Source organism: Artemia franciscana, chromosome 7 (genome assembly GCF_032884065.1).
Source record: "Artemia franciscana chromosome 7, ASM3288406v1, whole genome shotgun sequence".
Taxonomy (NCBI): Eukaryota; Metazoa; Arthropoda; class Branchiopoda; order Anostraca; family Artemiidae; genus Artemia; species Artemia franciscana.
The window spans coordinates 28,441,225-28,455,339 of NC_088869.1; the positions used below are offsets into that span (position 1 = coordinate 28,441,225).

The 14,115-nt window shown below is 34.0% G+C and overlaps 1 protein-coding gene across 1 annotated transcript in view; it reads left to right on the forward strand.

Annotated features, from left to right (window-relative positions):
• Positions 1 to 14,115, forward strand: part of LOC136029103 (ubiquinone biosynthesis monooxygenase COQ6, mitochondrial-like) — a 37,246-nt gene that overhangs the window by 19,882 nt on the left and 3,249 nt on the right. Inside the window, exons 5-8 of the mRNA XM_065707170.1 lie at positions 4,430 to 4,492; positions 6,532 to 6,854; positions 9,399 to 9,514; positions 13,613 to 13,806. Of these exons, the coding sequence (XP_065563242.1) occupies positions 4,430 to 4,492; positions 6,532 to 6,854; positions 9,399 to 9,514; positions 13,613 to 13,806 (696 nt within the window). The remainder of the gene's footprint in view (positions 1 to 4,429; positions 4,493 to 6,531; positions 6,855 to 9,398; positions 9,515 to 13,612; positions 13,807 to 14,115) is intronic.

Here is a 14,115-nt window from a genome sequence, read left to right on the forward strand (position 1 = left end):
ATTAAATGTACTGAAATTTATTTGCTCCTTCAGGTAATATCAAAAACCACACTGCCTTTATATGACGATAAATAACAGTTCGAATAGGGATAAATCCTCTTTTGGACTGTGAAAAAAAAGATAAAAAAATATAATGGATATTTAAATATACAGTGATTGTCATCAGTAAAAATACTAAAATAAAACAATTAAAAACAATTATGAATATGCAAAACAAAATAATTACATATTGTACCTCCCCCAAGGAGCCTAGGTGTTTTTTTAAATTCATGTAGGTCTACTCCTCTATTAAAATCCTTGCGGGGCCTGTGGAAGTTCGGCTGGGCTATCATGCCATTGATTATTCCTTAAGACTCTTTTTCGTTTTTTTTTCGTAATGATTTTTTAATCTTATCTTGTGAGAGCTTGGACGTTTATTTCTTTAAAAAGAAGTTAAGGGAAGCTTGATCAATATTTTTCTAAGCAAGATTTTATTATTCTGTTGTTGTCTTGATGTTGTTGTTGTTTGGGGTTCGGCGCGTTCAACCAATAGGTCATATGCGTTCGTAACACTTGATTTTTCTGTGCCTTGTGTAATCATTAGCTTGCATGGGTATCACTTCAGTCAATATTCCATGAATTCATATATGTATCACTTAAATCCTGCTATGGAAAGGGATATAGTCACCTGCAGCAATCGCCTGCATTTAAAAACAAGAATCAAAATAATACATTTATGCTTTGCCATTGTACAATTATAATACATATACAATGTATGCATAATAAATTAAATATTTTATAAAGAAGAGACGAACAAAAGTGGGGTTTTCAGGGCCAAACGAAAATGCTGAAAAAGCAAAACGAATATTTTGAAAGGTCAAACGCCTCTCTTCTTCAGCGCGAACAAAAAAAAATATTTAAGGGACATGCCCAAAAAGACAAAGAAAAAACCAAAAAACAAGTGCGGAGAGTCAATGTGAAAAACAAACCAATAAAATACAATCAAAAACCAAATTAAAAGATTAATAAAATTCAATAAAAGCCAAAATTAGAAGAGTTAAAACCAAATACCTAACAACGAAAAAAGTGAGTCATTCACCAATATCCAACGATTTGTACAAAATCCAAAAACTCTTGAACTGCTATCGAAGAATACTAGCAAACAGCTGACTGTTAAAAAAAAAAAAAATCATTCACTTAGACAAACGAACCAGCAATTAAATAACTTGGAGAACTGTCATTTGATCTATATTTGCATTCCTTGTACAAACCCTTTGAAACCTGAGTGGTTGATAAAGCGTTTCATTATGCGAATACGAAGGTGATTCAAGGTTTATTTCAGGGACGGTCAAAAACCCCATTTTGATCATTTTTTTCTTTATATTATGGCAGGCCAATGTGGCTTAAGAGATTATCCTTAATGATACATTTGTACTTCGTAACCTGTCGCATAATTCCAGATACAATTATAAATAGATTAAATACAGGTAAATAAAAGGACTCTTAAGATAAGAATATATAAAGAGTGAACCAAATCAATAGTCGGAACAAATTTACCTAATAAGCTTATGCTTAGTCTTCTAGCCCGAGAAGGTGAGGTGTAATGACCCAGAACAGCACGTGCTGTAAATACCTTAATAATAATAATAATTTATTTATCACCCACTTCACAAAACAGAGGTTAAGTGGAGTAAAATACAAAAGAAAAACAGCAAAAGTAATACAAAAGAAACAAATTTAATCACATACAGAAAAAAGACGGATAAGGCAATGAAAACATCCTAGCCTATAAAGCGCTTCAATAGCTAGCTTTGCAGATAATTTTTCGAAAGCACCACTAATATCTGTCGCACAATACTTTTTAACCAGTTTGGTATTCCGGTAAGAACGAGGTAGATATAAAAGAAATTTGCAGTACCGGTAATAATTTATGCGAATACGTTTTAGATCACCAGTCAACAGAAGTGGCCTAATACCAGAACAGAATGATCACAAAAATTTGAGTAAAGCCGAGTTAGCGCTCTTCTCCTATAGTGTCCACGATTTGCTACAATCTTAGATTAACCGAGCCTCAGCTTATCACTAATATCTTTGACAGCACGAGACCGGAGAGCATTCATAGAATCGCATACTGTTACCAAGCCAACGAAACGATTTAACACGAGGAATACTAAAACCATCGCAGTATAGTGTGACGAAAGTATAATACCAATCGCAGTATAATACCAAGCCAACGAAACGATTTAACACGAGGAATACTAAAACCATCGCAGTATAGTGATTCTGAACAATTATTACCGTTGAAAACGAGAAACTCGCACTTGTCAATATTTAGGTACAGGCCGATATCGCGGAAAGCAGAAGTAAGTGACTTCACTGAACGGGCAAGACCAGACTCAGTTTGACTAATCAGAAGAAGGTCATCCGCATAAGCCAGATATGAGATATCAGATGGTTCTAGTAGGCACGTAGTCGATATTTATGATAATACATTTTCAATATAAGCATTAAAAATATACGGCGAAAGAATTCCCCCTTGTCTTACACCACAACGAACAGGGATATGACCAAAATAAGAATCATCTAATGACTTAAGGCGAAGGTAAGAATGGGAGTACTAGAAACGAAGCACGTGAATTACCGACGGATTTACTCCTCTCTGGCATAATGCTGTCCATGCTTCAGTATGACAAATACTGTCAAATGCTTTAGACAAGTCTAGGGTTGCGAAATGAAGTACGCGACGAGTGCGATGGGCATCTTTTAATAAAGAAGTCAAAGCACGGTGAGCATGCTGACAGCCTAGCCCAGATCTAAAACCGGATTGATTATCATCATTTAGAGCAAGCTTAGTGATATAAGGTGTTCAAAAAGCTTGCTAAGACTACAAGCTACCGTTATCGGCCTATAAGAACTATAAGAAACCGGATCTTTTCCTTTTTTTAGAAGTGACGTAACGCTACCGCATAGGAACGAATCGGGCACACACGAACTTCTTAAATGACTTCTCGCAGCGATTCCTTAATGATTTAATGCTAAGGAATAATATATAGAGTGCTACTATGCTACCCCACTTTTTCCACGGCAGCACCCTAGTATGTTTTCTTCTGTTCAACTGGAAAGGCCTACATGCCCATTTATCAGCTTATACATAGAAGTAACACTCCTTGTCATATTTTTTTCACTTGCAGAAAAGGTGCCATATGTCGCCAAAGCCTCCACGTGTCGTGTTAATTATTTAATAATGCGTGTGCAATAAAGCTTATTGTTAGCTACAGTAAATAGTACTCTTTTACAAGGCCAGTATGAGACTTTACCAAAGAAACAGTTATACAATTTGTACGATATAAATTGTATAAACAGTTATCGTATTTAATCGAAACACCCAAATTTAATAAGAGAAAACTTATAAATTGCAAACCAAGACTGAGTAATAGAAAGTAAGAAATCTATCAAATATTAAAAAATTCTGGCCGTATTTTTGAATAGCAAGTTTTTTTGAAGTTAAACCAAAAAATTCAGCTTTGTTTTCCAACATCATCAGATATTGAAAAAATTTCAAAGATTCTTAGATTAGCCTCATGAGTTTCTTTTATTTTCATGCTAATTATTTAATAATGTGTGTGCAATAAAGCTAATTGGTAGCCAAAGTAAATAGTACACTTTTACAATGCGAGTATGAGACTTTACCATAGGGACAGTTATGCAGTTTATACGATATAAATTTTATAAACAGTTATCGTATTTAATCGAAATACCCAAATTTAATAAGACAAAGTTCATGAATTTCAACGGACTAAGTAATAGAAAGACAGAAATTTATCAATTATTAAAAACTTCTGGTTGTATTTTTGAATAGTCAATTTATTTTTTAGGCAAAATCTAAAAGTTCAGTTTTGTTTTCCAACATCATCAGATATCGAAAATTTTTTAAAGATCCTTAGTTGAGCCTAATGAAACTCTTTTATTTTCGTGTTAATTATTTAATGATATGTGTGCAATAAAGCTTATTATAACCTACACTGAATAACAATATTTTACAAGGCCAATATGAGACTTTACAAAATGGGGAGTTGGGAACAATGATAAGGCATGGAATCCTCTGATTCAAAATAACCTTACCAAGGCTTTCAAAACATTTTGTGGATGCTAGACTGAGGCAACAATCCCTGGCCTTCCTGAAAATCATATCTTTGTGTAAGAAGTTTCTTAGCTCGAGTCATCAGAATTCGCCAAAGCGCTTTTTAATAAAAAAACATTTTTAACTTTTCAGGAAACCCGTTGAAAAGTATACACTAAAAAAAGTTGAAAAGAATTATTATAGCATATATTTATTGTTTTATGTGTTCTTTAAGAATGATTGTCCTCATCAGATTTTATCTGTTTATGTTTTTGTTGATTATAATCAACAGTAAATTAAGTATTTCGCTAATTTTTCTCTTTATGCCAGGCTGATGAGAATTTTACAGCGTGGCAACGTTTCCTACCAACTGGCCCTATTGCACTGTTACCTGTAAGTATCCAATTTAATGGAATAGACTAATAGCGCCTAACCTACAGCCCATAGGTACTGTTAAGGCACCCATAGTTGTAGGGGTGCGAGTCAAAAATTAAGACTTAGGATATATTTAAATTTAAAAAAAGTAAAAATTCAATTTTGACTCCTTCTCGTAAACATCCGTCCCGGCAGACCCTTAGGTTACTAAAGACTGTCATAGATGGAAAAAGGACAATTGTCACTAGAAATAAGTCGTTTTTGGGCTCAATTTATGTTTTTCATCGTAATCCTAGTGTTTCTATTCTTTTCTTTTTAGATTTTTTCTATTCTTTCCTTTTTACCACTCGCCATTGCAATTATTCCTAGTAAAGTGATTTTTTGTTAAAATAATGTAAAATATGATGCAAGGAACTTGAAAGTGGAGATAGCATTGAAATTAAAGTTCCTATAAATGGTTATCTTAAATAAATATGCAAAACCTATTCTGCACAGTGGTTGTTTCGTGTGAGTAAGTTTTAGACACTTTTCAACATGCTGATCGTAAATTTTGTTTTGTCTCTTCGAAAGCTCCGAAAACTGCCTCGACCCATTGTTTAACCGATATTACGTCGCTTTTAAGTACGAATTTTCGCTCCTCCAGGTCCATTTATACTTAAATTCATCTGTTTCAGTATAATTCTTTAATTGCTTCTTTTCTTTTCAGTGTTATTTTTCATTAAGTTTAGATTGTATATTTATTTTATTGATTGAAAACGGAGTTTGACATTTCCAAGGCACTTAATAGACGTTATTAGATAAAATCTTGCTCTAACCCTTGGGCTTTATAGCATTTAATCCTAACATAAGTCTGCCACGTAGAAACAGTCTGATAAAACTCAAAAATTTGCTTCCATTGACTCTTCTTCTTTGCAATGTCGTTTGTATACTAAGTTAGCGGAGCTTGTGATTGACGTTTTTCAATGAAATTTTGTTTTCCCCTATCAACTTTATTGCATTACATCCTAAGAAAACTCTACCAGTTAGAAATAGTCTGATTCTCTGCTAAAAATTTTCTTTTACTGGTACTCCGTATTTGCAATTTCATTCTTCAATTTGGTAGGGAACAATGTCAAAATCTCATGCTAAAAGTCGATTAATGTAAATACTAAGAATACAGCCAACATCTGCAAACAAAAGAACACGCAAATATTGCATCTAATAAAATGTTGACAACGTAGAAGAAGGAGAGGAAGAAAATAAAAATATAATTTTCATGTTCTTAATTTGGTTCAATCTTGTGTTTTTAGCTGTAAAGAGATTGATTAAGGTATTTTTATATATTCATTACAGTTGTATTTTGTTTTCAAAATATTTTTACGGTATACACGTGTCGTAAGCGGCTTTCAAATCTGTGACATATATAGGGTATTCAAATTTATTCATCTATTGGCTAAGTAGTAAGAAGAGACAAGTGAATATTGCCAAATTATTTTTTAGACTAAAAACACACATGTATAGACATGTAGTCCTCTTAAGTATGCCCTATTTTTAAGTAATCCTAAGTGTCGTCTGTATTCAGCATACCTAGATATTCTCATGGGACTTCATTGTCTTAAAGACTGTATGAAGAGTGACCTAGAAAAAGATATTCAGGTAAAAACGAAGCAATAGTATTAAATCCAGATCTTAATTACTTCCAAAACATATTTTTGAGATGAATGCTAAATTATTTGTTTCTTAAGGTTTTGGGAGAATCCTTAAATTCGCTTTTCTAATCCGTTAAACCGTAATGTAATGTAAAAACGAAATCAGTTGTTTTCATTTATATAAAAGAACTCATTCAGTTATGTCACTTATTCAGAGCAACACTTGTTCTGTGTAAATAAAAATATAAAATTGGCCAATAGAGGAGTAAAGAAAACAGGGAATTATGAGATTTTTTTTTCTGAATCGAATTGAATTCACAAGGAGATTTGTATGTTTCCACAAAAAGAGGGAACTGATTATCAGTAACCATCATATTAGTGATACCAGCCTTTAATAGACCAATTACCAAAAGTATTTTGTTATTATAGCTGACAGAATCACTTAGTTCCTTGGTTTGGAGTACAACTCGAACCGAAGCAAAACGACTCATGAATCAATCCGAAGAAGAATTTGTTCATAGCGTAAATCATGCATTTTTTGATGAAGGTTTGAAGCAATCTGGCCCTTCTTCCGTGGTTCGTGAACTAACACCCTTTTTAGAGCAATTCATACCTTCATTTTTGTCAGAATCTACAAGAAGCTTCATGCAGCTGCCACCCAGTGTCACTAAAGTTGAAGGAACTAAATCGGCATATCCATTGGCGCTTGGGCATGCCAGCTCATATGCGGATAGGAGAATAGTGCTCGTCGGGTAAGACGTTTGCTTATTTTGTGAAACTTAGGGCTAATATTTGACATACAGGAAGGAATAAGTGGGAAAAAATTAGCGAAGGATTAATTAATTTTAAATGAGCCCTTTGAGCCTGCAAAGCTGTGTGTGCACCCTGGATATGCTTAACAGGATATTGACGAAATTTGATTCTGAATGAGACACATTAGGTCTAAAAATTATTACGACAAAATTAAGAAAGAAAAAGTAAGGAATCAAATCTGATTTTTGTCGACTCCTGGCGTCCCTTTTTTCTTCGTTTTTTTTTAAAACAACAAATCAAAAACCTTATTAACCTGACTTTTAACATGCATCTATTAGCATATAGACAGTTTCAACAAAATATAAACCAATGATTTTTTTTAAGAAGCTTTTCGATGATTTCATACTGATGCCTCTTAATTGTCGGAACAAAAAATTGTTGCTTTACTATAAGAAGAGGCATAAATAGGCAGTATGCTACAACGTAATCTCTGTTGCTACGCAAGAAGATTGCTAGAACTGTTAATTTGTAATTGAGTGATCCCTCTCCAGAAATCACTTCCTTTAGAAAAGAAAAGGATCTGTGACCGTCCTTCTCTGTAAAAAGTGTTGTATTTATGCATATACGGACTTGATACTTACGACATTGAGCTTTCGGATACTGACTAATATACTAAGAAACCCCTTTGGAATAATTTTCTGTTAAATGACTTGTATCCTCTAATCTGCGACCGATTTGGATTACGTAGATGTTGTAGATGTAATTACGCAGAGGTCTGGAGGTGCAGTGGACTCACTGTTATAAATGTGAATAGATTCGACATATACTGTCTTTTGGTCTATATAATTACTTTATCGTGTATATATTCTATTCCCACAGTTACTTATAGCGCCAAAATTAGTAAAAGGATTTAAAATGCAAACTCTTTTAGCCTCCAACCCCCAAGTCAAACTTCTAGGTCCACCTGCCTCTCTCCCAATGCACCCTGAAGGTTTTGCATTGGTCAACTTAGTTTTTGTCCAATTCAAAACTCGAGGTTCACCTGCCCCTCCCTAAATACGCCCTGAAGGTATCAAAGTGATCTACCTAGCTGTGTTTGAAATATCGCGGATTTGCCGTTTTGAAAACCTGAACAAAGACAATGACCTTTGATTAGTGTCTGTCTCCCAGCCCAAGTCATAACTTGAGGACCACTTGCACCTCCCCTCCAAAACCTACTGGAAGTTTCAATATCCCTCGAGCCCTTCCTGAAATATTATAGACATCGTATTTTGAAAACTCGGGTGCTTATAACGTCGTTTGCTATACGTAAGCGCCAGTGATGCTCCTAGGGCTGGTGGTGCTTGGAGAAAAATTAATTACAGCGCCCCCCTCACGACTCAAATGTAAGCAAAAAAGCCGAATTGAATTGAAAAATTGGACCAAAGTGGGCGATTCCCCAGTCATGGCACCAGGGTCAACTGCCCCGATGCCCCCACCCTCTCGGAAGGGCTCTGGTGAGCATCATTATATATTATTATTCAGAGGAGCATTACGACTTGAGGTGGTTTGAACTTATGCTTAAAGATTTGATTGGCCAATTTTTTAAAAAACAATATTAGTTAGAAAATGGTGTGAGGAATAAATAACTATAGAACTGATATATTGTAGTCACAGGTTATGGGTCATTCCAAGAGTAAAATTGAAATAATCTAAAAAATATATCTGAAATACTAGACAGTTTTGACAGTAAATCCTTTCTTATTTTGATTCCTGATTATTGAAAAAAAGCGTCATATATTCTTTCCATTTCTTATTTAAATTTTGCACCCTTAGAATGACAAATTATGTGTAGTAAAGAAAAAGAATTTATGAGGAAACTGACCTATGGCCTCTGGTACTAAAAATGTTCATGTCTTTTGGAGTGTTTGTGTATATGCATGGGTATGAGTATTATTTTGAGCAGACTTAAGTAAGGAGTGGGATCATATTACCTTCTTAAGAAATAAATTTGGTATAAAAGGGCTAATATATCTTTTGTCGTTTTGGGACATGAATTAGGGAATTTTCTTACGAACGTACAAAGTTAAAGGTTCCCAATTAATTGTATGAGGCTTTTTCGTTTGTAATTTACTCATTTGTCACCTGAACAACTTGATTGTTATCTCATTGTATTTCTGAAGACAATTGATTTCTCTCTAAATCTTCAGAATGATATAAGTGAGGCTTGTATATAGTAACTAAAAAGGAGTTCTATTTATCTTTATAGATTAATAAGTTTGTTTTTAGTAAGTTGCTTCTGCTGGAAGTGATCTTCAGGAAAACATGTCGGCTATTCGGTAATGGCTTTGATGTATTTTATTATTTTTCTTGTCTCTATAGTCGTCTAATAGCTCAATTAAATGCGCTTTCTTATCTGTGGCTCCCCTTAAAATGATGAATATACCAATATTTATGAATTGTCTGTACTAGAGTTGTAGAAAAGAGTGCAAGGGATTTTGTACTGAATTGTAGCTTACGCCATATATGTACAAACTCACGGCAATTTTTATTGTCTGATTTAGTGACGCCGCTCACCGTGTTCACCCCTTGGCTGGACAAGGAGTCAATCTTGGTTTTAACGATGTACGAATTTTAACTGAAGTTTTGGAGCGGAACGTCTTAGATGGCGCTTCGTTGGGTATGTTATTTTTCTTTTTTTCTTTCCAAAGGTTAAATATGCGAAAAAACCTAGGTATGGAACGTACGGAAAATATTTATTCGTTGTCTTTTTTTTGGGCGAAGGGTGGGATTAATATTCTGGAAATATGTGTAAATTTTTCTACAATTGTCAAAATAATTACTTGTCTAAACGATATTAGCAAAATTTATATTGAGTGCAAGGGATTGTTGTAATATTCAAGAGACGAGATAGGTTTTGTCTACAGAATAAAGGTCATCTCAACATTATAAACAACATTTTAAAAATAACTTGACATTAAAATTAAAATTAAAGGTCGTTCGAAACAGCAGTTGTTATTGTCTGTATTTAAGTGTAGTTTTTTTTTTGTAGAGTTAGATACGTCTTAATCCGATTCTATGTTATCTGATTGGAGATCTATTTAGAACTGAGGTGAATTTACTGGTGTTCTTGCAATACATATCTCGGGAGATCTTATGTTGCTGTATCCAATTTATGCATTAAATCATACCTAATTGAAACAATGTATTGAAATATTACTGCATTTGAAATACTATCATTATATTATTGTGACAAGCTGAATTGTTGGATTAAAAACTGCTAAATCATTAATAGTCTGATGAAGAACATTTACATTTTTGGTTTAGGACATCTTATTATAGCATCTTTCAAGCGTACAATCAGGGAAGGAGTTGATAGAGGAGCTGGAATGTAAACTGTTCAACTCTAACTAGATGGCTCTAGTTAAAATCTAGATGGCTCTGCACATGCTTAAAGTTTCATTCATCCAGCACAATCATTTCCCAATTTATTGAGAAGTCGTTGTTATGGATAGGAAATGTAGGAACCTTCTTCCCTGGTCTTCATTCCTGCTGTAGGTCCACTATTGAAAATGTTATTTGACCTAACTCAATGTTTTATTGGTGTTAGCAAGAAGTTCTACACTGGGAATGAAGCCTATATCATTGAGAGAGAAGGTTTGAGTACGTTTTGGACGTGTAGCCTAGGTGGATAAGCGAGATAGAGATGGGTGGTAAGAGGTACGTAACTGGCGATTCGGCAATCCTTTTGACATTTCAAAGAGTGTAGGTCTAGTGCCTGGTCACTCATGGTAGGTAACGATATATGGTGTGAGTGTCCGTACACAATGCAGCTCGTGTAGGTAACCTTGGTAGATAGCCTAAGAAGGCTGTAGAGATGATTTTGGTGTGAATACATGCATTCAGCCTAAGTGAGTGGTGGAGATGAAGCCCAGACACATTACCATGCATTTATATCTTATAAGTTATCATCTATATCTATTAGGCCGTAGGTTATTTGGTTATTTGGTAGGTTATTTGGCTAGTACGGATGAAACTGACAATGGTGCATGTATGGCTAATATTATTAACAGTATTATTGTCAGGCTACTATCGGTAAAAATATTCCAAACGTATATTCGCTTCAATCGATCTAGATACCTGAATGTTTATACTGATTTTTGTAGACCCTTGATGTAGAGGTGGATGCTTTCAGCATGACTTACAGAACAATGGAAAAAGGTTCGTCGTGTTTCTTTTTTTTTGTTAAGTCATTAATGTGGCTGAATGGATGAAATTGACCATGTTATATGTAGTCAGTTGCAATTGCTAATTTTATTAGCAATATCTTATCAAGTCACTATCGGCAAAAATATTGCTAATGTATGTCCGATGCAAGTGATTCAATCTGACAAACCCCCTGATGTAGCTGTGGATGCTTGCAGTCTGACTATGATTGAATAGTGCTGTACCTGTAAAGGCTGCGGAATGAGCTAATACCCCCACCACCCCTGCAAATAAAGTTCCCTCTGTTTCTGGTTTAGGTATCAATTCATTATTTTGTACGAAATGCACATATTTATTTATTTTTTTTGTTCTTTTTTGAAGAATTAAAGATAAACTCGGGAACTCAATTTGTAATGAAAAATACTTCTATATGCACTTATGTTTTACGCTTGTAGTTTATGCCTAGCGGGTGCCAAGTTTGAAAATAAAAACATGTGTGAAAATAAGCAGGAAATTAGGGAAAAAAATGTACCGTGATTGAGCTATAGAAACTAAGTTTCCTGATTGCCATCGCAAAAGACAAACACTGCCATAAATCTAAGCTATGCATTAATATGGGTATTTCTAAAATTATTCAAGATTATATACTTCAAATTAATAGTTAGTTGACGTGCCAACAAAAGCATATTTTTAGAAAGATAAGTTAGACTACCCTATTCTGTTATATTTATCCCTTTAGTTGACTTTTGTCTAATCAGTAGAATCCTTATTGTCTTCTGATTAAAAATAATAATTTTTATTACTTATTTTTTATAATCCCACTAGCTCTATATTTTTTTTAAGATCCCTATTGAACATAATGCTTGCGCTTGTGCTATCGATTGCTGTATTGCTTGACGGCCAGATAAAGAGGGCGTTACAATCGATTGGTTGGGCATGTTTAAAACAACAAAAGTTTCCGCTTAAGCGGATCAGTGTGACGACAAAATAGAGAATTTATGCAACGAAACAGATCTTAATAATAACATAACAACCAAATGAAAATTGTAGAAACTCGTAGTTTTCGGGTACGGATAGACCTAAGAAGGAGTCATGGGGCAATGAATGGTTTTATTTCGATGTTTTTGGTACTTCAATTGCAGTGTTTTATTTAATTGATTCCAATATTCAGATGTATTGAGTTCGCAAAAGGAATATGAAATTATGACTACAAGAAAAAGCAGTTTTCAGTCTTATATTTTTATTGGTATTTATCTGTTATTGTGTAGTGAATTATGTTTCTTTTCTTTTAATATTCCACTATTTTTCACTGTATGTGGGGCTTAAATGAGATAAATGTATGTTTCAAATAGTGTTTTATAATTTCTGATTATATGGGGGGAGGGGAATCTTTTCATTTTGATGTCGTTGGTATCTTCAAGGTCATCAGCAGTCCGTCATTTAGCATAGTTTTAGCCACGGAATTTTTTTCTACAGTTTTATGCTCCGTATTTGCTCCGTCCAACAATGTTTTACGAAAAATTTTGAGTATACAAAATTTTCCCGTATACCAGCAGGAAATTTCGTTTACACTTGTCGGTGAAATTTAACATTGTAAATACTATCCAACAAATTATCCAACATTATTATCCAACAAATATAAACATTGCTGGTAGAATCTCTTACTGGATTTTGAATGCGAGATTCAAAGAATTCGATATACAATAAATAAGAATTTTTTTCTTTCTTTGAAAATTCGCTTTTTGTGCGTTTAAATGCTTGGAACCTTTCCACAGGGTTAGAATTTTTATATTTGCGTCTTTGGCTTTCGTTATTAGATTTCGCACTAAATTGGCTAGTTCAGGCATACTTGACCAGCAGCTTTTTATTAGTTGACAATTGTTAGCAACAAAAGGACGGTTGAAACGCGTCCTTTTTTTCAAATTTATTTAGAATGAGATGACAACTAGTTCAGGGGATATCTTATTAAACACAACTATGACATTTAGGAATATCCCAAATAATGGCTAATTTAACATTACCTATCGATCATTAAAAAACAATTAATGTCAAATAGCTGGGATACACAAGGAAAAGAATGCAAGGGATTTTGCAGTGATACATCTGATTTAGCGGTGTAGTGGTATAAGGTGACATATACATTCTACATCCGATAGAACCAATATTTTGACAGAGGAAAGTGTATCATTCATTTTAATCGCTTATTTTACTATTAATTATGTCTCAGACAAACTAAATAAGATTACTCAGCATGAGATTAATTTCTTAAGAAACGCTTAATCTGGACGTATTTTGCTGATAATTTAAGTTGTGTGGATATTTCTTCTTTTTTTACGTTCGGTCAGACCCTAAAAATAAATATAAGTGGTATTCATATTGAAAAGCATTCAAGAAAGGATGTTAAAAAAATATATATATAATCAAATTCAATGTTGTTTTCCTACTTTTTGGTACACACAAACAGCTAAATTCACGGAAGTAGAGTGTTTCTTTGATGACTTTTTAGTCCTACAATAGCAAATTTTAGCTGTCAAGTTCTTATTTTTGGTAAAGTTGTTTAACTTTGTTGCAGGAAGTATGCTTTATCTTGCTGAATACGAAGCGCTCTCTCAAAGGCATAATGTTCCAATAATGGCCGCAATCAACTCTTTATATAATCTGTATACTACTAATCTTCAACCTTTAGTAACGCTTCGTGGCATTGGCCTGAATTTAGTAAATACAGTTGGCCCCTTAAAGTCTTTCCTTATAGGCAGAGCATCTTGAGTAAGTAATCTGAAATCGATTCGTTAAAACGTTGAAGAGCTCATACTTTTTTTTCTTGGAAGGAATGGACGTTCTTTTATAGTGACTGAAATTTTTTGCTTTACCCTTGGGTACAAGATTTGAAAAGGTTTAAACTCTTCTAAAGTTATTGGCATTCTTGGGGATTTGGTAACTTCAAATAGGTGCATTCAACTTTTATACGCTATGTTTTTAGACTCTCTCTCTCTCTCTCTCTCTCTCTCTCTCTCTCTCTCTCTCTCTCTCTCTCTCCTCTCTCTCTCTCTCCTCTCTCTCTCTCTCTCTCTCTCT